Source organism: Magallana gigas, chromosome 9, assembly GCF_963853765.1.
Source record: "Magallana gigas chromosome 9, xbMagGiga1.1, whole genome shotgun sequence".
NCBI lineage: Eukaryota > Metazoa > Mollusca > Bivalvia > Ostreida > Ostreidae > Magallana > Magallana gigas.
In genome coordinates, this window is record NC_088861.1 from 18,724,104 (window position 1) to 18,749,087 (window position 24,984).

Here is a 24,984-nt window from a genome sequence, read left to right on the forward strand (position 1 = left end):
ACTTTTTCTTTTTTTTTCTGACTCCTTCTCGGCTTTATAACTCAAAAAGTTTCCAACCGATTTTAATGAAACTTCCAGAGATAATGTAAAACTATTATAGCTCAAAGATGTTAAAGTTTACTTGACAACGTCACCTCCGTTTAGACGTAACGTCATTTTTAAAATTTTAAAAAAGTCATTTTGTCCGCGGCGTTTCTCAAAAACGTTTTAAGATAGAGGCTTGAAATTTTCAATGGTTATGATTTGGTCGATTTACCTCTGTAATAAGGCTGGAAATGAAAATCTGTCACTTCATGTCGAAACCGGAAGTGAAACAAATTTTGAATGAATTTTCTGATCAAATCAAAAATGAATATGTGTTTTGTAGAGCTTATTAAACTGAATCTAACACCGAAAACCTTTTAAAAATCGGACGATGCATTACAGAGATATCGTGGTTTAAAAATTGATTTTTCCGGAAATTTTGATTCCGCGTCCTTGGTTTAAAAAATAGCGTAATATTCAAAGTAAAATTAACTCGTACCAAAATTAATTGTTAAGTCGTACTTGAACACATTTGGATTTTTTTGTGAAGTCGTTCTTGAAATCGGAAAGGTTTTTGTTAAGTCATACCTAAAATCATTCGTATTTTGTTAAGTCGTTTCTTGTTATCGGTTTAAGAGCTCTGCTTCTTACAGGAACTTTCAGCTTTACTTCCGACATTAACGGAAGACCCACTCGTTGCTTTGCAACGAGCTTTGCTCTAGTTATTATTATTATTATTTTTTTTTTTGTCCGTTTTTTGTCCACAAGATTTCTCAGAGATGGCTGGATGGATTTTCTTGAAATTTTCAGGACTGACAGAAAATTTTAATATCTCCAGGCGTTTTTTTCATTTTTTCAAAATTCACTTCCTGTCGTCCGTTTCCTGTCCCGCGACAAAAAGCTATGGACAATGAGATCTCAGAAACGATAAAGACTTGAACATCCAAACTTTGAGGGATGATAGACCTATAGTTGTAGATGTGTTTAAACTATTTTGTTTTGTTCGTCGTAACTTCCGGTCGTCACCGGAAGCTCTTCAAAAATTATGCTTTTACGCATTTAATATATTTCTCGGAGAATTGAAATATAAGTATAAATGCTTACATATGTCATCTATCCGATGATTAATAAACATAAAAATTCTACTTCCGGTGAGATATCTCAAATATCTCATGAAGCCTTTTTTAAAGTAAATGTTTGAACTCCGAGATCTCAGAAACTGTAAGTGCTCAAAAACACGAAACTTACAGGGATGATAGACATTTGATAGAAGATGTGTTTAACCATTTTTATTTGATCGACCGTCACTTCCGGTCCACACGGGAAGAGTTCAAACAAATCAAGTTTTTTAAAAGTTTAACTCGATTTTTCAGAGATGCATGGATGCATTTTCTTGAAATTTATAGGACTGATAGAGAACGAAAATATCTCTAGGTGTTTTTTTCATTTTTTCAAAATTCCCTTCCTGTCGTCCGTTTCCTGTCCCGCGACAAAAAGCTATGGACAATGAGATCTCAGAAACGATAAAGACTTGAACCTCCAAACTTTGAGTAATGATAGACCTATAGTTGTAGATGTGTTTAAACTATTTTGTTTTGTTCGTCGTAACTTCCGGTCGTCACCGGAAGCTCTTCAAAAATTATGTTTTTACGCATTTAATATATTTCTCGGAGAATTGAAATATAAGTATAAATGCTTACATATGTCATCTATCCGATGATTAATAAACTTAAAAATTCTACTTCCGGTGAGATATCTCAAATATCTCATGAAGCCTTTTTCAAAATAAATGTTTGAACCCCGAGATCTCAGAAACTGTAAGTGATCAAGACACGAAACTTACAGGGATGATAGACATTTGATAGAAGATGTGTTTAACCGTTTTTATTTTGTCGACCGTCACTTCCGGTCCACACAGGAAGAGTTCAAACTAATCAAGTTTTTTTAAATTTTAACTCGATTTTTCAGAGATGCATGGATGGATTTTCTTGAAATTTATAGGACTGATAGAGAACGAAAATATCTCTAAGCAATTTTTTTCATTTTTTCAAAATTCCCTTCCTGTCGTCCGTTTCCTGTCACGCGACAAAAAGCTATGGACAATGAGATCTCAGAAACGATAAAGACTTGAACATCCAAACTTTGAGGGATGATAGACCTATAGGTGTAGATGTGTTTAAACTATTTTGTTTTGTTCGTCGTAACTTCCGGTCGTCAGCGGAAGCACTTCAAAAATTATGTTTTTACGCATTTTATTTGTTTAACACTGAAATGATATAAAGGTATTAACGCTTTCATATGTCATCTATCAGATGATTAATAAACAAAAAAAATTACTTCCGGTGAGATATCTCAAATATCTCAGGTACTTTTTTTAAAACAAATATTATGACAGCGAAGTCTCATAAACTGTAAGTGACCAAGACACAAAACTTACACGGATGATAGACATTTGATAGAAGATGTGTTTAACCGTTTTTATTTTGTCAACCGTCACTTCCGGTCCACACCGGAAGAGTTCAAACAATTCATGTTGTTTAAGAGATTTACTGCTTCTGTTTGACAAAGTAAGACAAATTGATAGTCAATTAAGTCCTGTTGTCTAATGGTTATGAAATACTGAGAGAAGCAATGTCTTACAGTTAAATTGATACATGTATATCAAAACGGAAGACCTTTTTGTTGCTTTTGCAACAAGAGTCTAGTTATTATTATTATTATTTTTTTTTTTTGTCCGTTTTTTGTCCACAAGATTTCTCAGAGATGGCTGGATAGATTTTCTTGAAATTTTCAGGACTGATAGAAAATGATAATATCTCTAGGTGTTTTTTTCATTTTGTCAAAATTCACTTCCTGTCGTCCGTTTCCTGTCTCGCGACAAAAAGCTATGGACAATGAGATCTCAGAAACGATAAAGACCTGAACCTCCAAACTTTGAGGGATGATAGACCTATAGTTGTAGATGTGTTTAAACATTTTTGTTTTGTTCGTCGTAACTTCCGGTCGTCACCGGAAGCTCTTCAAAAATTATGCTTTTACGCATTTAATGTATATCTCGGAGAATTGAAGTATAAGTATACATGCTTACATATGTCATCTATCCGATGATTAATAAACATAAAAATTCTACTTCCGGTGAGATATCTCAAATATCTCATGAAGCCTTTTTTAAAATAATTGTTTGAACCCCGAGATCTCAGAAACTGTAATTGATCAAGACACGAAACTTACAGGGAAGATAGACATTTGATAGAAGATGTGTTTAACCGTTTTTATTTTGTCGACCGTCACTTCCGGTCCACACAGGAAGAGTTCAAACAAATCAAGTTTTTTAAAAGTTTAACCCGATTTCTCAGAGATGCATGGATGGATTTTCTTGAAATTTTTAGGACTGATAGGGAACAATAAAATCTAGAGGAGTTTTTTTTCATTTTTTCAAAATTCACTTCCTGTCGTCCGTTTCCTGTCCCGCGACAAAAAGCTATGGACAATGAGATCTCAGAAACGATAAAGACTTGAACATCCAAACTTTGAGGGATGATAGACCTATTGTTGTAGATGTGTTTAAACTATTTTGTTGTGTTCGTCGTAACTTCCGGTCGTCACCGGAAGCACTTCAAAAATTATGTTTTTACACATTTTATTTCTTTAACACAAAATTGAAATATAAGTATAAGCGCTTTCATATGTCATCTATCCGATGATTAATAAACAAAAAAAATACTTCCGGTGAGATATCTCAAATATCTCAGGTACTCTTTTTAAAACAACTATTATTACAGCGAGATCTCATAAACTGTAAGTGACCAAGACACAAAGCTTACATGGCTGGTAGACATTTGATAGAAGATGTGTTTAACTGCTCTCATTTTGTCAACCGTCACTTCCGGTCCACATCCGAAGAGTTCAAACAATTCAAGGTGGTTAAGAGTTTAACTGTTTTTGTTTGACAATGTAAGACAAATTGATAGCCAATAAAGTCCTGTTGTGTAATGGTTAAGAAATACTAACTTTCATTTTCATCAAACACTTCCGTTTGTCCGTTTCCTGTCCCGAAACAAAAAACCTTGATTCCTAGAGATCTTAAAAACGGTGATGACTTGAATAATCAAACTTTGTGGGGTGATAGAAGTATGTATGTACATGTGTTTACACTATAATGTATTGTTCGGCGTAACTTCCGGTCGTCACCGGAAGCACTTAAAAAATTTGGGGTTTTTTTCAAATATTATTCATTTTACATAAAAAGAAAATATCAGTATATAATCTTACATATGTCATCTATATAATGTTAAATTAGCAAATAAATTTTACTTCCGGTGAGAAATCTCAAATATATCTGTGTAACTTTCATCTTTACAAATTTGATGTCCGCGAGATTGTTGTCACTGTAAGTGATTCAGACACGAAGCTCTCTTGATTAATAGAAATTTGATTGGGGATGTGTTTAATGGGTTTAATTCTGTCAACTTTAAGAACCGGTTCTTACCGGAAGGGTTCAAACAAATCATGTTTTTAACAAGTTTAACTGATTTTATTGGGTGTTTCATCTAGCCTGATAAACAGTGATGTACGCTAAGTAAATGTACGAGAAATACCAGCTTTTGTTTTTATTAATCACTTCCGTTTGTCTGTTTCCGGTCCCGAGACAAAAACTATTGTTACAAAGAGATCTTAGATTTGGCAGAGACGTGAACAACCAAACTCTGAGGAAGGATTAACTTATGATTGTACAAATGGTTAACATTTTTGTTTAGATCGGCGTTGCTTCCGGTCGTCACAGAAAGTACTTCAAAAATTGATTTTTTTTTCATTCTCGTTGTTTTACATGTAAGTAACGTCTGGATATATCATTCACAATAATTATCATATCCACTTCTTTTTCTATGTGAGAGAAGCAATGTCTTACAGTTAAATTGATACATGTATATCAAAACGGAAGACCTTTTTGTTGCTTTTGCAACAAGAGTCTAGTTAGGGTCTTCCGTCTTCAGCGGAAGACCCTTCTATTATTCTATTGTTTCTTTTTCACTTTTCTTATTATTCTTTTTTTTTCTTACCGATTTTGTGCAGACGATTTCTCGAAGATGGCTTGGTCGATTTCGCTCAAATTTTCAATATAAACGTGTTTTTATCTAAAGCTGATACATTTTTTTTCATTTTTGAAAAAACACTTCCGGTCAGAAGTTATCGTCCGTTTACGATTTTAAAAAGTCAATTTTGTCTGTCGGGTTTCTCAAAAACGAGTAAAGATAAAAGGCTGAAATTTGCAGAGATGATAGATCTACCGTTTTTCTAATGTACCTCGGTATAGGGAATGTCCGCCGTCACTTCCGGTCGTCACCGGAAGGAAATTTCAAAAATTGAATTTTTCGACTTTTTTATTTTTTAATATTTTTCTTTGAAATTTTTACACCTTATAGTGACCGTTTTACTGATTCAGAATATGTAATTTGTTTTAAAATCGATCAAGGCATTCTCGAGAAATTAAGCGTCAAAGTTCTGAAGCGGAGTCCGAGTAGCTCAGTCGTTATAGTCGTGGACATGGCCCAGGCGACCCGGGTTCAAGCCTCGAGTGCCGCAAATTTTTTTTCTCTTTTTTTCGCTTAGATCTACGATTTTATCTTTGAATTGATAAGTTTAATCTGATCTTTTCAAAAATTGGACGGAAGACCCACTCGTTGCTCGCAACGAGATCGAATCTAGTTATTATTATTTTTTTTTTGTCCGTTTTTTGTCCACAAGATTTCTCAGAGATGGCTGGATAGATTTTCTTGAATTTTTCAGGACTGATAGAAAATTATAATATCTCTAGGCGTTTTTTTCATTTTTTCAAAAAACATTTCCGGTCGTCCGTTTCCTGTCCCGCGTCGAAAAAGCTTGTACATTCGAGATCTCAAAAACGGCAAGGACTTGAACATTCCAACTTTGTTGGATGATAAACCTATAGTTGTAGATGTGTTTAAACTATTTTATTTTGTTCGTCGTAACTTCCGGTCGTCACCGGAAGCACTTAAAAAATAACAAATTTAAAGCATTTAATTCATTTTCCATAGAATAAATATATAAGTATAAATTTTATGCATAAGGTATCCATGCGATGTTATATCAACAACAAAATTCTACTTCCGGTGAGATATCTCGAATATCTCAGGTAGCCTTTTTGAAACACATTTTGTACAAACGAGATCTCAGAAAGTATAAGTGATCAAAGCACAAATCTTTCATGGATGATAGACATTTGATTGAGGATGTGTTTAACTGGTTTTATTTTTTCTTCCGTCACTTCCGGTCCACACAGGAAGAGTTAAAACAAATAAAGCTGTTTATCAGTTTTACTGTTTTTCTTTGATATGTGTATTGAAGTCGATGAACAATTAAGTAGAAAGGGCAGGTACAAAAAAAATATTAAATACAATTTAGATTGAGCACTTCTGTTTGTCCGTTTCGTGTCCCAAGACAAAAAACCTTGATTCCTAGAGATCTCAAAAACGGTGACGACTTGAACAACTAAACTTTGAGGGATGATAGACCTATAGTTGTACATGTGTTTAAACTATTTTGTTTTGTTCGTCGTAACTTCCGGTCGTCACCGGAAGTACTTCAAAATTAACTACTTTTACGCATTTAATTCCTTTTCAATGGAATAAATATTTAAGCATAAATCTACACAAAAGTAATCTTTGCGATGTTACATCAACAACAAAATTATACTTCCGGTGAGATATCTCAAATATCTCAGGTAGCTCTTTTGAAACATATTTTGTACAAATGAGATATCAGAGACTATAAATGATCAAAGCACAAAATTTTCATGGATGATAGACATTTGATTGAGGATGTGTTTAACCGGTTTCATTTTGTCTTCCGTCACTTCCGGTCTACACAGGAAGAATTTAAACAATTCGAGCTGTTTATCAGTTTTTACTTTTTGTCTTTGATATCTGTGACGTGCTCGATGAACAATAAAATACCAAGGGTAAGTATACAAAAAATATTTAATTAAATTTACATTAAGCACTTCCGTTTGTCCGTTTCCTGTCCCGAGACAAAAAACCTTATTTCGATGAGATCTCAAAAACGGTGACGACTTGAAAAATAAAACTTTGTGGGATATTAGACCTATGTATGTAGATGTGTTTACACTATTCTGTTTTGTTCGGCGTAACTTCCAGTCGTCACCGGAAGCACTTTAAAAATAACTACTTTTACGCATAATTCTTTTACCATAGAATAGATATATAGGTATAAATCTTTACATAGGTTATCAATGCAATGTTATATCAACAACAACAATTTTACTTCCGGTGAGATATCTCAAATATCTCAGATAGCTTTTATGAAACACATTTTGTACAAACGAGTTCTCAGAAACTATAAGTGATCAAAGCACAAAACGTTCATGGATGATAGACATTTTATTGAAGATATGTTTAACCGGTTTCATTTTGTCTTCCGTCACTTCCGGTCCACACAAGAAGAGTTCAAACAAATCGAACTTTTTATCAGTTTAACTGTTTTCCTTTTATATTTGTAGTTAGCTCGATGAACAATAATGTACAAAAGACAAGTATACAAGAAATGTTTAATACAATTTGCATTGAGCACTTCCGTTTGTCCGTTTCCTGTCCCGAGACAAAAAACCTTGATTCCTAGAGATCTCAAAAACGGTGACGCCTTGAACAATCAAACTTTGTGAGATAATAGACTTATATATGTACATGTGTTAACACTATTTTGTTTTGTTAGGCGTAACTTCCGGTCGTCACCGGAAGCACTTCAAAACAATTTTTTTTCATATTTTATTCATTTTACATAAAATGAAAATATAAGTATACAATCTTACATATGTCATTTTTATAACGTTAAATTAGCAAAAAAAATTTACTTCCGGTGAGATATCTCAAATATCCTTATGTAGCTTTCCTTTTTACAAAAATTGATGTCAGCGAGATTTTTGTCACTGTAAGTGATTGAGACACGAATCTTTCATGATTGATAGAAATTTGATTGAGGATGTGTTTAACGGGTTTAATTTTGTCAACTGTCACTTCCAGTTCTTACCGGAAGGGTTCAAACAAATGATGTTTTAACAAGTTTAACTGACTTTCTTGGGTGGTTCATCTAGCCTGATAAACAGTGATGTACGCTAAGCAAATGTACAAGAAATACCAGCTTTTGTTTTTATTAATCACATCCGTTTGTCCGTTTCCGGTCCCGAGACAAAAAATATTGTTTCAAAGAGATCTTAAATTTGGCAGAGACGTAAACAACCAAACTTTGAGGAAAGATTAACTTATGATTGTACAAATGGTTAACATTTTTGTTTATGTCGGCGTTACTTCCGGTCGTCACAGAAAGTTCTTCAAAAATTGATTTCTTTTTCATTCTTCTTGTTTTAAATGTAAGTAACGTCTGGACATATCATTCACAATAATTATCATATCCACATTTTTCTCTATTAGAGAAGCAATGTCTTACAGTTAAATTGATACATGTATATCAAAACGGAAGACCTTTTTGTTGCTTTTGCAACAAGAGTCTAGTTGAAATTATTATTTTATATATTAAAAGTGGACAAGCCAGTGTATTAAGTGTTGGTACGTCTCAAAATGCATTTGACACGTAAAATGCAGTATATAAAGTTAACTGATTACCTTTATTTGAAAATTCGCCAGATGAATCTGATTGGAATCAACGCCTTCCGTTCAACACAACAGGATTGAAAGTCATGTATGTTTCAGTTGAAAATATCTCGTTAGGAACAGGTAAGCATATACAATTTAAAAAAAATCTTTTATTATTTTTTTGCTAAATTTATTACAAATTTGAATTGACATATTCTCTCTCTCTCTCTCTCTCTCTCTCTCTCTCTCTCTATCTGTCTCTCCATATTTCTCGCTCTCTTTTTCTTAACTTCATTTTAATATATTTTATATTTTAGAACCTCCCTTCATTGGATCGATGTGGTCAAAGATGAATATGACACACAGAGCCATGTTCATCAGCACTTGCGTCATTGGGACCATCGTTTTTGTGTTCATGTTTATAGTCTTTATATATGTCATACACAGGAGAAAGGATGCTGTTGTAAGATATTATCGACTAAGAAAAAGGAAAAAAAGCAAAAAAATATCATTTCATGATTTTTGATTCAGAAAATTGATATCTCATTATAGCAAAGATGGATCTCTACAAAAACGATTTAATAAAGTAGTACTATAGATTACAACTATACGTCAGATTTTTTATGCTTAATTAAAAAAATCGATATGGACACAGAAAGAATTTTTTTAAAGTATAATTAACATTTATTTAGGTGAAACATGATATTGTGATAAGTTGAAACTTGAAACCTATCTAGTTGGTATTATGTCAACTTGAGAATGACTTTTGATAACTGAACAGAAAAAGAGTGGACATTTTTTATGGAGAAGTAAAATTTTTATGTATTGGTTTTGTTTTATAGAATTGACTGATTATTTAAGAATAAAATTTCATCCGATGAAATTTGCAACGAAACACATCCCATGCCACAAAGTAATAAATCTGATTTTTCCTCTGATGTGAATGATCCAACATCCTTATCAATAAATATCAAAAACCGTTGTCATGAATGGTAATACATGTCTAGTGATTAATTTCCTGGATTTAACCTGACATGCAAATTACGAAATGCACGCCTTCATGCTTGTTGAATAAAGGCTAGAAAACCAGAAACAAATCGTGTAAAAACAAGACCAACTTCCTGAAGACCTATATCAAGGATGCAATTTTTTCCCGAAAAAACACTCAAAACTGTGGGCACGTAATGGATAAAATTAAAGTTAATTTTCTTCCTGTACTTGATTTAGATTAAATATACTCGCCAATATCATTGGATATCCTAATTGCTTATTTTGTCTTGATAAGTATTTGTTTCTATTACAATGAATATATACGTCACCTTCTGTAGCGGAAATTTAAGTATGATTAAGTTTTACCAGCTCTGTGGTATTAGGCAAGTAACTATAAAACCACTTTATATATAGAAAATGAGACTTTTTTGTTTCAAACAAATAGTTTGTATAGTTTCAATATCCAAAACAGCACATTAAATCTTTGAGCCAAATACATCTACAGTGAAACGCGCTTTAAAGGAAATGCCAGGGACTGGCGATTTTGCTTCGTTATAAGCGTAAATCGTTAAATCCGTCAAAATTGCAACATGTAATCAAGTCACTGGAATGGAAAATCACTCTGCTGTATAATGCCAGTGTTTGTCGCCGGGTGGCGTTGCGGCTCCAAAATAATAACGTTCAATAGGTTTACGTAGCTTTTATTCAGGTGATAATTTACAGATAAATTTCCAATTCTTCAACAGACTTGAGATTAAGGTACAAAAAGGGATCTGAAATATGAATGAAATGATAAATACACAGATAACATTATTTTACTCATACTTGCATTGTACTGCACATTACTTTACTCGATACATTTTCCTGTATTTACACTTAAATTTGCACATTTTGCTGTACATAACTTTACTACTTCACTACAATTACTTTACTTTACACAATCACTAGACTCGTACACGTACTTCACTTTCATATACTTGTGTACTACATAAATACATTTATTTTACGGCAACTACTACATACGCGCCTTACTCTGAAATACATACAACATATGTTTACATTACAACAATACTCATACTTTTACTTTATACTTAATAGTTTTCATATTAGCAAATACTCATTATCACACATTACTCAAAATACTTCTAAATTACTCACGAAAAATATAAAACAAGGTTATCTGGCCATTTTAGGAATAAATACTGCATTAAACCCGTTTTATTAAAATAAAAAACAAACTTACCCAGAATAGTTGGACTCTGGTCAGTAATACTTATATGTTACATGAAGGATGAAATGAGGGAGCTGGTAGAAAACGTCCGCTCTCTTTAATTGCTACGCCCAGACTGAATTCTTAAATGCATGGGATCAGAACCCGCCTAGTAAAACCAGTTGATTGAGCTTTAAACTATGGAAAGCAACTCTGACAATAAATTAGTAACATTATAAACATAGCACAAAATGTATGGAAAGTAATTATGGATGTAAATTGTGACATACCTCCCCCTTTATTAAAAAAATAATATTTTTTTATACACAACAATTTATGTACATGAACTATGTTTTTACGTATTTTTATTTTTAGATAAAAACAAGATAAAACTGTTCATTTCCTCATTTTATTTACACTGAAACACTCACTTCTACTCTTACTCACGTCTGACGACTTAAATAGTCCGCTCCAACATTGTCTTTTCCTCTAATTGCTATATTGCGGAATCGATATGGCTGTTACAGCAATCCCCAGCGCATCAATCTAGAGTTCACTAACTTTGTTTTGTTCAGATACATGAGAGGATAATGATCAGTCTCTAAGATAAACTCTTTTCCATAAAGATATCTATGAAACTTTTGCACTGACCATATGATGCCCAGACATTCCTTCTCGATGGTTGAGTAATGTTCCTCACTTGTCTTGAGTTTGCGACTAGCGTAGGCCACTGGGAGTTTGTGTTCACCTTCTTCCCGTAGAAGCACTTCTCCGAGTCCTCTATCCGATGCGTCTGTCTGCACTATAAAAACCTAAGAAAGATCTGACAATTTCAAAATCGGAGATGTGGTAATTGAGGATTTTAAAGTTTGAAAAGCTAGTTCTTGAGCTTCCGTCCACTGAAGTTTGCTTGGTGAGAACTTCCGGGTGAGATCTGTTAAAGGAAGTGCAATTTGAGCAAAATTTGGAATAAATTTTCTATAGAAATTTACCAATCCTAGAAAAGACCGTAACTATTTTTTCGTTGCAGGACGATTTGCCTCTCGAATAGCTTTGACTTTGTCGGGATGAGGGGGGCAGTTTGTTGTCTCCCACTATATGTCCTAGACATTCCAGCTTTGGGTACGCCAATGAACACTTCGTTGGCCTTGCTGTGAGATTTGCTGAACGTAGACGCTGTAACACCTCAGAAAGCACAGACATATGATGATCAAAAGTATCAGTAAATATCAAAACATCGATGAAATTGTCCACATTTGATACATTTTGCAACATATCACGCATGAGACGACAAAAAGTTGCTGGTGCTGTGACCAACCCAAAAGGCATTTTAGTGAACTGGAAAAGACCTAAAGGAGTCTGAAAAGCTGTCAAAGGACGGGCAGAATGAGTCAATGGAACCTGCCAATACCCCTTAGACAAATCTAACCGAGAAAAATACTTATGACCTGATAGTTTAGCAAACATTGCATCGACATCTGGCATTGGTTCAGCGTCAAACACAGTGATACGATTAAGAGCCCTAAAATCAACACAAAAGCGATAAGTCTTGTCTTTCTTGGTTTCAAGGACTTTTGGGGATGAATAGGGACTATCTGAAGGTTCTATGACCCCCAATTCTAGCATCTTGCTCACCTCATCTTTGACAGTGTCCATCATAGCAAACGGGATCTGTCTTGGACTTACTCTTACAGGTCTATCTGTTGTTGTCCGTATCTCATGTTCGAGTACATGCGTATGCCCTGGTAAGTCTGACAAAACATCACTATACCTGTACAGAAGTTCTTTCATTTTCTGCTTTTCCTCTCTACTAAGCTCTGGATTTACATCTACATCAACGTGCGTTTCTCGAGACTGAACTTCAAAGAAAGTTGGTATTGGTTAGGATCCTGAATCAGTTTAATAGAGATCTGATGTAGGTCTTGAAATCTTTGATTTTGATATCCTTGGAGAAGTATCCCTGAATAGGAATCTCTCTGTGTAGGTATTTTATACGAAATGATACAGGAACACTGGATCGGTATCTTTGCATAGATATTGCTGGATCCTTGAAGAGGTATTTTTAGATAGGCACTGCAGCATCCCACTTCTGACACCATTTGTCGCCGGGTGGCGTTGCGGCTCCAAAATAATAACGTTCAATAGGTTTACGTAGCTTTTATTCAGGTGATATTTTACAGATAAATTTCCAATTCTTCAACAGACTTGAGATTAAGGTACAAAAAGGGATCTGAAATATAAATGAAATGATAAATACACAGATAACATTATTTTACTCATACTTGCATTGTACTGCACATTACTTTACTCGATACATTTTCCTGTATTTACACTTAAATTTGCACATTTTGCTGTACATAACTTTACTACTTCACTACAATTACTTTACTTTACACAATCACTAGACTCGTACACGTACTTCACTTTCATATACTTGTGTACTACATAAATACATTTATTTTACGGCAACTACTACGTACGCGCCTTACTCTGAAATACATACAACATATGTTTACATTACAACAATACACATACTTTTACTTTATACTTAATAGTTTTCATATTAGCAAATACTCATTATCACACATTACTCAAAATACTTCTAAATTACTCACGAAAAATATAAAACAAGGTTATCTGGCCATTTTAGGAATAAATACGGCATTAAACCCGTTTTATTAAAATAAAAAACAAACTTACCCAGAATAGTTGGACTCTGGTCAGTAATACTTATATGTTACATGAAGGATGAAATGAGGGAGCTGGTAGAAAACGTCCGCTCTCTTTAATTGCTATGCCCAGACTGAATTCTTAAATGCACGGGATCAGAACCCGCCTAGTAAAACCAGTTAAGTGAGCTTTAAACTATGGAAAGCAACTCTGACAATAAATTAGTAACATTATAAACATAGCACAAAAGGTATGGAAAGTAATTATGGACGTAATTTGTGACAGTGTTCTCCAGGTTTTATTTCATTAATTTCTGAGTTGATCCTTTGACATTGGGCTTTGGTGATCACTCTTGACCCTGTTTATGATTGGCAATTCAATAGTATTACAATTATATCTATAAGAATGAAATACTAAACAAGTTAATGATTTCTCCATTGGCAAAATTTAAGTGACTTTTCAGCATAAGACACCTTACATCAGTTTGAGTGTAAAAAATAAAAATTGTATAGGAGCGTAAACTTTATTTTTTTAATGCTGATGAAAGACCTCTCTCTCTCTCTCTCTCTCTCTCTCTCTCTCTCTCTCTCTCTCTCTCTCTCTCTCTCTCTCTCTCTCTCTGTAGTATGTGTAATTGTATTACCTGAACCGAAGGTTCAAGTGAGCTTTTCTGATCACCTGTTGTCCGTCGTCCGTCCGTCTGTAAACTTTTCACATTTTTCCCTTCTTCTCTAGAACCACTGAGCCAAATTTAACCAAACTTGGTACAAAGCATCCTAATGGGAAGGAGATTCTAAATTGTTAAAATAAAGGGCACAATCCCTTTTAAAAGGGAGATAATTGCGAAACTGCCAAAATTGGGTGGGTGTCTTAAAAAATCTTCTTCTTAAGAACCACTGCACCAGATATGCAAATATTTAGACCAAAGCTTGTATATATAGTGAAGATTCTAAATTTTAAAAATTGCGATCCCCGGGTCATTACTGGGGTCCCAAGAGGGGTTCAAAGTTGATTAAAAAAGACAAATTTAACATAGAAGTATATGGGGGAAAATGTTTTTAAAAATGTATTCTCAAGGACTACAGTGCTAAAATTAGTGAAATTACTATACAAGTACCCTAATATAGTGTAGATTCTAAATTGTGAAAACCGTGATCCCCGGACTTATACTACGTACGACTCCAAAATATGTTCAAAGTTTAACATAGACTTATATAATGGGAAAATGTTTTTAAACTCTTCTTTTTAAGAATTACAATGCTACAGTTTGTGAGATTACTACGCAATCATTCTAAGATATTGCAGATCCTAAATTGTTTAAATCATTTTTAATTAAAAGAAGTATTCAAAAAAAAAATACGAAATTTCCATGATAAGTTTATCATAGTTAAATTATCTGGAAATACATGTGTATATTTATTGACTAGTTTTTGTTATTTTGGAATTTTGATCTCGACATCAATTACTCACATATCGGGATCCAAGTGATCGGGATCAAAGATCATAAATTCAAACAACTTAATTCAAAAAGGTGTGGATCTTAGTTTTTACTAAGTTTTGATTCACAAACTCACAGTTCGGAAAAATAAAGGAACAAAAGATAAAAAATGGTTATGGAAAAAAGTAGGAATCATTGATAGACTTTATCAACTATATATAGACTTTCCATGTTTTTTGAGCTTAGTCTATAAGACAGATGATCGATGAAAATGCAAAATCTAACATGCCTAATGACCTCATTACACCTGCAATATTTTTATTTGATGAATCGATAAAGAAGCTTTTAATGATTGAAATACAAACCAGATGCCAATATCATCTTTTAATTATTTAACGAATATTTTCAATTTTTTCATTGAAATGGGATTTTTTTTTTACTGCAAATGGGTACTTTAGAGCTTAAAATTCAGTCTCATTTGGTGTGTATAAAAACGATGAATAAAAACATGCCAAAGATAAAATTGTTTCTTCTTTTTATGTATTGTTTAATATATGGCAAAATCTTGAAATATATGAGTTTTACAATATTTATTCAGAGTTCACTTCATAATAAACCCTTTCGAAATAAAATGATACAAGAACTATTGTTCAGGTGAGCAATTTGTGGCCAATGGGCCTCTTGTTTTTCGATTTGAGCTCAAAATATCTACATTATAATTCTGATATCTGTGAAATTCTATTTATATTTTTTAAGTTTTATTCATAATTCTACTAGACAACTGAAGCTAAATCTGAGTTTCAAGTTAATGCAATATGTTATTATTTGATTCCGGGTACCTCTGAAAAACACATTTTTATACAAATCAAAGAAGAATAACTCAAATTATGATAATCAAAACTTACGAGAAGGATACAAGCGATAACAAAATCAAAACTGCAATCAACCTAAAAATAAAGTAAATTACTATCTAAAATTTCCTTTTTAATTAATGTAATATAATTAACACATTTATGATTTCAAAATAAAGTAGCAAGTTAACAATATTGATGATATTTATAAACCAAATCAAGTTTCAGATTAATTCATGGAATGAAATGTTTAATTGGGTCTTATGCAGATATAAATATAGCTAGTAGAGCAAAAAATGCATCATCCGAGTAAAATTTTCCAGCTGCATGGATATCTAATATACAAAGGAAAACAGCAGTTTATACTGATTATGTTTTTATCAGCATGCATCTCTGAATCATTTATTAGATTATATGAAGAGTTTTCAAAAATACATATAACAAAATCCTTATAGCCCAGCAGAAAATTACTAAGAAGGAACAACTATTTCTTTATATATTTGATATATATGTATATGTATACTTATATACCGTGGTAAATACAATTACTTGCATGTCTGGGGTCAGTTCGTACAAGCTCATGGAGTTAAAGCTTTCAATGTAGCATACATTTCGATCAATTAAAAAATAATGTACAGAGAGTCAACAACAAAAAAGTATAAAAAGGACACCTAAGAACAATGTAAAAATTATTATACCTTCTTAGATTAAGGCTGCTATTTAAAAAGCTGAATGACAATGCATATGAAATTAGTATTTAGAAATTACACATATGTATTTGCTCAAATGCGAACGTGGGTTTACTCTATCGCGTATATTCCTTGCTTGTCGGTTTCTAGTACATATAACAATCAATTTTCTGAAAAAATAGGGAACATATACAACGTAGATGCAAATAAATCGCTAAGTGGATATGAGCAATGAACAACGTGATTATTCTCAGAACAATTAATGCTCCTTCTTGTTCAGTCTGACTAAGTTGACTTCCTCTCATTAAAACTGTAGCCTATTAAACCTACTTCTTTGTTTCCGTAATGATAAATGTACTTGAACATTTGAAGGCGAAAACTTTCATATCTATACAAAAAGTAAACATTCTTATAGGAATTGTTATAATAAATTTGAATAACGTCATATGCACAATGTCTTTTTTGTCTTAATTCAAACAATTCCACATTTATCTCACGTTTAAGACCGGTTAAGACAAGCATATTCTTTTAAGTAACTTCAACATTATTTTGATTCCAAAATGCAGCTCTGATTCGTCAAGAACGACATTAAGCTATTAGGTGTCATGTGAATGGAGTTTTCTCATCTATGTATTTAACAATTTATTAAACAATAAACCCTAGTAATGTCCTGGTTTTAAACTGAGGAGATTTTGCCTTTGTTCCTGCTTCGTACAATGTTAATTGTTTGAAGTATTGCTTGATATTATGTTATTTTCATGCAAATCCTAATGTTGAATATTATTCAATTTGTATACGTAAGTGTAAAAATAAGCAAGTCTTGGTGGTTATGCAAAACAGAACTAGCTATTACAAACAATTAAAAATTAAAATGGTCGTTGATGAAATTTGTTGAACTATGCATTACAAATTTAAACCGATTTGCAGTATTATCAAAGACAAAGATGCTTAAAAATATGAATATGAAAATAACATGGATAATCATACATGAAATCTTGTAAAAGAGGTCTTAATTTTTAAATTATGAGTTTAAAACGAATTAATTAAAATAAATACACATGTACATCAGTTTTTTAATATAAATTTTGTTTGTTGAAAATTTGAATTAAAACGTTTCACATTCAACATTCATTCATTGCCATAGTTTAAATGTAGTAGATGCTCTTAATTAAACGATACCTATAATTGTTTTTAATGCGTTTTAAAATCGAAGTTTGTGAAAGTTTTTCTATTATGACTCGTTCAAATGATAAGAAACACATTAGAGTAAACGTATGTAAAAGTAAATTTGTTGCTCATAATATCACTAACGCTTTTGCACTTGTTCTACAAATATTTGGAAAAGCTCTTTGCATAAATGGACGTATCAAAATGAATAGAGCGATCGATGGCCAACTCATTTATAAAGATCTAAGTACAGTAAACATGTTCCGGAAGTTTTTTTCCATTACAGTATTATATTTTTAGTTCAAATACTGGTTTCACTTTAAATTGTAGAATAGATGTAGTTTTGGTGACGATATTAATCATGTTTATTATGATAATGGGAAAGAAAACAGGTGTTTAAAGTAATCAGTTTCAGAATCATGGTGATGCTATAATTGTATGTTATAGCATTGCATAATAGTTTCCTTCATAGCACACATGTAGAAACAAGGGGAGGGTAAAAAGCTATGCGTATATAGGAGTATAGTCTGTTGATCATACGATATCATTAGATACAGAACATAATGGGTTTGAAACTCACATTGATAGTTATTTTTATTTTTTATTTTTACTTTGGCGTATATTCTTCTTCAAAAGAACAAACAACGTGCAGGTCGTTCAAAAAGTCTTTTAAAATAGTTACTTTTTTACGAATCTGTATATAAAACGGGGATGTGAGGAATATATATTTGATGTTCATTTCAGTGACAGTATTTAATATGAATTATTTATTGTAGACCTCCATTATGCTGTACGGGTACCAACTCGGGGGATATGAATAGTAGTTGTAAAGGTAAGACAAGTCTTTAAAAAGATTCACAACGTAAATGATTTTTGATATTTTCTTCTTCTTTTTTTCTTCACTTAATTTTTTATCGGTTAATTTTGACAAAAATATTGTGTGAACTAGTCACCGAACTTTAAAGTATTCACTCTATAGAATATCTTCCATTTTACCAATTGGTGATTCTTTCTTTCTTTTTTTATTCCCTCTATTTATGTTTTTGCAATGAAAAATGAACAACCATAAACAAACAACTATACCAACACATGTTGCTTTTACGCCTAAACTAAAATGCTTGAAAGACCCACTGAAAAATTCTGTTTCATTTCTTAGTGTGCAAACAAGGCTATAGTGGACCCCTCTGTACATTCCAGTGTCGATATCCAAACTACGGCATGGGTTGCCAGTCTGAATGCTACTGTGAAGAATCAGAGTGTAATCATATTGCAGGTTGTATGCACATAAGTAAGTTATATTATTATTATCATCATCAAAATATAAATATAATTCAAAGGAATATCGCTTTAAGACTTTCCCTCTCGGTTCTACAGTTGTTGCATGTAATCATAACGTTTATAATGTCCACACATGTCAGAAAAATATACACTCAAATCTTATAATTAGCATCATGGTAGTAAATATGTTTATGTATAAAAGCAAATTTTATTATAAACAGCTGATTTATTACATGCCGTACAAAAAAAAATGAATACAAGTAAAATGAAAAAACATGAATACAAGTAAGAAAAGAAACAATATATATATATATATATATATATATATATATATATATATATATATATATATATATATATATATATATATATATATATGAGGAAAAATAGCATATACACAATGATTTGTAGTACAATTTCGTTGAAAGACCATCATCCCTATGATCAGCTGTTGTTTTGAAAGTTTGGTTTCTTTTACTTTTAACTTTTTTCCTTCATTTTTGATGACATGAAAGTTATGGGGTTGTTTATTGTTGTTTTTTCATGTTGAAGTTTTTATTAATTTTTGATGCAAATATGTTCCTTTACATGTAAAATATATAATGTATATAAAGCATAATAAAGGGATTTTTCATATAGCAATTGCAGGTTCAGCTGTAACTAGTAAGTCTATCGCAGAGACCCGAATGACACGTGTTTCAACTACTCCTAACCAAGCGACTGTCAACGTAACTACAAATGAAGGTAAAGATAAGAGAAATATATACGCAAACTCAAAACATTTAACAATGTAGATTGGTATTTATTGATAAATAGCTTAGTTGTGTCTGTATGATGAAGTTTCTTGAAGTCGTTATAGATCACTTTAAAACATTGAGAGAGAGAGAGAGAGAGAGAGCCTTTCATAATGTTGAACCTTGTATCATTTATAGGAATTCTTCACCAGATAATAAAATGGACAGGTTTGGATTTCACAAACAGCATTATAATATTTAGTATATGTTTATTTGCCATTGTATTATCCGTTATGCTTGGTATTTACATTACCTGCAACAAAATGGAAACTGCGGAGGACGTTTATTTAGAAGTAAATGATATCACAGAACAAAAGTCAATGCCAGAAAATGTGACATCTTCACTTTAAGCGTGTTCTTTATGTTGAGTTCATTTTTTATGTGTTCCTACTCTTTATTAATCATTTAAATATCACATTTACTGACCATTCATTTTGTTAGCTTTTTTGTTGAAAGTAAGAAAGATAACAAATGATGCAGCTTGATAAACTGTATTTTCAAATTAAGATTTCTTTATTATATAAAAGTATATTATTCTCAACAACTTGGAGTTTTATCATTTGTGTTCGAAACAAAAACAGATTAAACACTCTAGACATTTATGATTTAATTGATAGATCTAAGTATTCTGGGAATAATTACATTTTAAGTATCTTAGAACATGTTTTTGTTTTATTCTTTGTCTTTAAAAAAACATTGACTGCGTTTTGGAAGGTAAAGGTATAAGCTATTAACTAACCTACAAACCAGTCATTATCTGTATTATATGTTGATTGTTTTATTCCGTGAAATTTCATACAATTGCACACAGAGAGAGAGAGAGAGAGAGAGAGAGAGAGAGAGAGAGAGAGAGAGAGAGAAAGAAAGAGAGAGAAAGAAAGAGAGAGAGAGAAAGAGAGAGATTATTGTGTTGTTTGTTTTCATATTTTTGTCATTTTATACATGCATTATACATATAAACAGTCTTTTTTGTTACGTTTCTCTGTTTTCTACTAACTTGACTCACAAAATGAATTACTAAAAGTATACAAATACATGTACAGGGGAACTTCCATTAACAGTACTTGAAATACCATTAGTGAAGTAAGCATGAGTAACAGTGCGAAGACTGCGTATGACCTGCATATTCATGATTTTTATTGTGTAACAATCAAAATCAGTTATTGTTGCTTGGTATTGCTATTTTTCACATTTATGCATTTAAATAAAGGATTAAGGTAATAACCTTTTTATTAATTAGAAATTAACCGAACTGCAATTTCTTTAAAAGCAAAACAATATGTGATGCTGTTTTTTTTTATTTTGATGTACGAAAAAATACCCTTCATGGTTTTTATTCTAAATGTAAATTTGCTAATTATTAATTACATCGCTAAAGGCACAATCTGAAACTAATAAATGCTTTGGGTGATATTTTAAAACCAGAAATTGTTCAATGAATTCACAGCAAATGATCAAATATCTTGCAATCATATTTAGAATCAGCTAGCCCTGTCTTTTGAATTTGTTATGTCAAAAACATTTTAATATGTTTCCCAATACTTTCTTATGAGGTGGGGAATAGTTTAAACTACAATAAAAATTAACTTATGTATATGAGTGCGTTAAATATTGGACGTAGATATTATATGACTTTGCTCGAAACGGAAACAAACAGCATATGTCCACGATCGCAAACAAATCATTTTCAAAACAAAGTAATATAAAATTTCACAAGTTCATATCGTACATGTCATTTTAAAACCGTTACATTAAGCAGAAAATCATCTCATACCAACTCGTTTATCATGTTTACGTACAAGAGGCGATCCAGAGCGTCAGTGATCAAAACATTGTTCCACAAACCGTTCCCGGTTCCCTGTGTACATTGCCAATGAATATGTTGCACTATGCAACACTGTAACCCGAAGTGCAATCTAATTTAAGTTCAGTTTACTTTAGTTATGATTAAAACAGAACACGGAAGTACATGGGTCAAAAGATTTAACGTATATATATATATATAGAGAGAGAGAGAGAGAGAGAGAGAGAGAGAGAGACACAGAGAGAGAGACAGACAGACAGACAGACAGACAGACAGACAGACAAATTTAATTGAATATGAACCTGGGTTTTTCAATTTTCAAAATGGTCTTTTAATTATATGAGGATGGGGATGATTAATACTTTATTTTAAAACGAGATGTTCATCTACATTTTATGAAAATAAACGGTTTCTCTATATTTCTCCTTATTAAGAGATGGAACGGTTTCATTTATTCATAGAATGCAAATACTTTGTTTCTTTGCAATGTTTCCTATCATTCTGTTTACAAATAATGCATATCGATTGGGATGAATCCATTCATAAATTATTTAAGACAACTCTAGTAAGTCATACATTTAGAAATAGCCACATATAAAATTAAAGTAAGCGTTACTCAATACTTCTAAGCATGTAATGTGTGCACTGCCCGTGTTATCATAAATAATCGATTAGAAACAGAACGTACGTAGTCCGGCATGCACACGTATTTAGAAATTTATCGATCAATTAATGAGGTTTAAAGTCTGCTTAATTGTGCTTTCCGGGATTCAGACGGAGGTCCAATTCCACACACACAAACAGGAAAAAATGAACAGTTACGTTCCTAATAATGTAGATTTAGTTAGTTTTCATTAATATATAAGTTATTTGAGTAAACATTAATAAGAAGATGACACTTATGCGATTTTAAAGGTTAGAACTGCCTTTTAAAAAAGTGTAAAGAACTTTAATCGACGTATGTGGACCAAACTGCTGGTAGATGTATTATGTGGATACTAGAATTAGAATTAGTGAAGAATCAAGCTAGTTCATTTTCAAAATTCAAACTGGGTAACAACTTGGTTTAAACTTGTAATTGATAGAACGCTGCAAGAATGTAATGACTTAGATATTGATAAGTAAGTCACATGGGGGATATAATAGAATATTTATCTGTAATTTAAAAGATAAAATACAAAGTTGTAAGCATCTGTGTGTGATTGATATGTATTTTTATTTTTGGTTGTATTGGGTCTAATAAATAAGGATTTTTTTAAATGTGCAAGACGTGGATGTGTTTTGACTGAAAAAAAAGACCAATTTCAGGATATTATGAAACAAGAACAAAAGTTATCACAATATCAATTATTTTGATTATTCTTAAAACTAAAAATGAAATAGGAATCATTTGACTTGCAATCCTTTCAGAAACATAGAAAATGTTATTAGCTACTTTTCTACTTTTGATTTTTATTTGCCTATAGTATGCTTTCCAAATTTGCAAATTTTAGTGAACATGTAGACTTTTATTAGATGTGAAATGATCAATTCACAGGTGTTTCCACAGAATCAGTTTCATCATTTTAAAGCGTTATGTCATACCGGTAACTAATTTCCGTTTTGTCTGGAAATGAGGAAATGCCTGAATATGAAGACCTAAACTGTAATAAATACACTCCATCAAACGTCGATAATAACTGTACGATGTTTTTCAAATGGATTTATCGTTACATCCTTGTAATGAAATTTTATGTGAGCATGGGTATGGCAAGTATTTTAATCACTTATTTACTGTATGCACAAACTTCGTACATGTAGATCGGAACGAAATTGCGTTATTACAAAAAGCACATGAACGACAAGAAACCTTCTTTAAAATATATTTTGGATAATTTTAGTTTGGAGTTGTTGCTTTTGTCTTCGTTTAATTAATATAAAAATTATGGTAAGTAGAAAAGGAATTTCAATGACAAGCATGCTCGTAATTCATATCTAATTACATGACTGCGCACATCATTTCAGCAGTCATCAAATGTTTCCGGCATATGCATTTTCTAAATCTCCAAAGAAACTCGCAAACATTATTTTTATCATTAGCGAAAACCTACTAAAAAGTAAGTATTATTTTTTTTACGGTTTTTTCCATAATTTTTACTCCAAATTCATGAAATATTGCGAAAAATAATCTTGTTACGAGGTAAAACCTTCTTGTGCATGTTTATTTTGTTAAGTAATTCGACAAAGTGAAAAACATTTAGAGAAGTAAATGTACAGTAGTTTTGCTTAAAAATGTTGTGGTTGGACAGCAGTGCTTATTACCCGTTTTACCACTGGGTCTTTTTGATATATATACTACTATATTCGCTAATTAATAATCAACGAAAATTCCTTTTACAAATCCGGAAAGCATCTGGATTTTTTGGATTTTACAATCTTTTGCATGACATTACATTCACGCTATATCACGGGAGGCTCTTTAGTTTATGTTTCGACAATATCACATTTGCATGGATTATCTCAAAAACGATATTACAAATACATGTAAATTTTTATTGAAAACTTGTCATATATTCTGTTCATCAAAGGAAATACGCGAGATAGCTCTATCTCAGTTCATCTAAAATGAAAATTCCGTCAACATGGTGTGTAAATTCGAAGCGAGTAAAACATGTTGGTGAAAAAGTGTTAATTTCCTCATTAATAAGAATAAAAAAATTAGATGAAATTCGGTATTTAAAGCCTTAAAATGGTTTGTTATGACTGTTGTTTTTAATGCAGCTTCATTTATTTTCTCAAAAATCGTTTCGGAGCGATTCTGCAATTTTTTGCTACATTGTGGGTATATGGGAGACACAGTTAGATAATTCTAACTAAGCAGAGTGAAGTGAAATTAATAGCATTATTGTACACTGTAGGTCTAAAGCTTTGTTATGTAAATGTCAACAATACGGTGTGTGGATGTATCTCAGTATTTCGTATATAAATGTCCGATATCATATGCAATGTCAACCCGTGCACGCACGGGTCAAAGTCTAGTATATTATAAGAGTTATCGTACGTTTGCTTGGAATCGTTGGGATTGAATAAAATTAATTCTTTATTTAAGCAGTCGATTTTTTGTTCGCAAACTGTTATTTAGTATAACCACATTGCAAATATAATTGAAAAGAGATTTATTAGGAATTTACATTCGTTGTTCTGTGATGCTGCTACCTTTTCCCCTTTATTAAATATACTAAAAAAGTGGGGTCAAAATTGCAAATATGTTACTAGATTTCAAAAACAAAAATAACATCTAAAGCGGGACTGATTTGATATAATTTATCATTATTTTTAAAATGTAAAGAAACCTAATTTCTGAATGTTGACCATACGTCCCTTAATCTCAGTTAGCTATGCAAAAGAAAACAAATTTATATTTTGATAAAACTGAACAACAAACTATTTAAAATTTTGAACA

The 24,984-nt window shown here is 32.0% G+C and overlaps 1 protein-coding gene and 1 long non-coding RNA gene across 3 annotated transcripts in view; both read left to right on the forward strand.

The window, feature by feature from the left end:
- LOC105328243 (uncharacterized) overlaps positions 1-10,816 on the forward strand; it is a 31,072-nt gene extending 20,256 nt beyond the window's left edge. The window contains exons 6-7 of the mRNA XM_066072056.1: positions 8,703-8,792; positions 8,969-10,816. Coding sequence (XP_065928128.1) covers positions 8,703-8,792; positions 8,969-9,177 — 299 coding nt within the window. The 3' untranslated portion in view covers positions 9,178-10,816. The remainder of the gene's footprint in view (positions 1-8,702; positions 8,793-8,968) is intronic.
- A 7,250-nt stretch (positions 10,817-18,066) lies between these two features.
- Positions 18,067-20,213, forward strand: LOC109618764 (uncharacterized). 2 transcript variants are annotated; one of them, XR_004603150.2, is made up of 5 exons: positions 18,067-18,318; positions 18,443-18,498; positions 18,823-18,954; positions 19,584-19,688; positions 19,877-20,213. It is a non-coding gene; the product is annotated as an uncharacterized lncRNA (long non-coding RNA). The 2 variants fall into 2 exon arrangements; XR_010708967.1 differs by having other exon boundaries at positions 18,067-18,498.
- Positions 20,214-24,984: the final 4,771 nt, after the last annotated feature.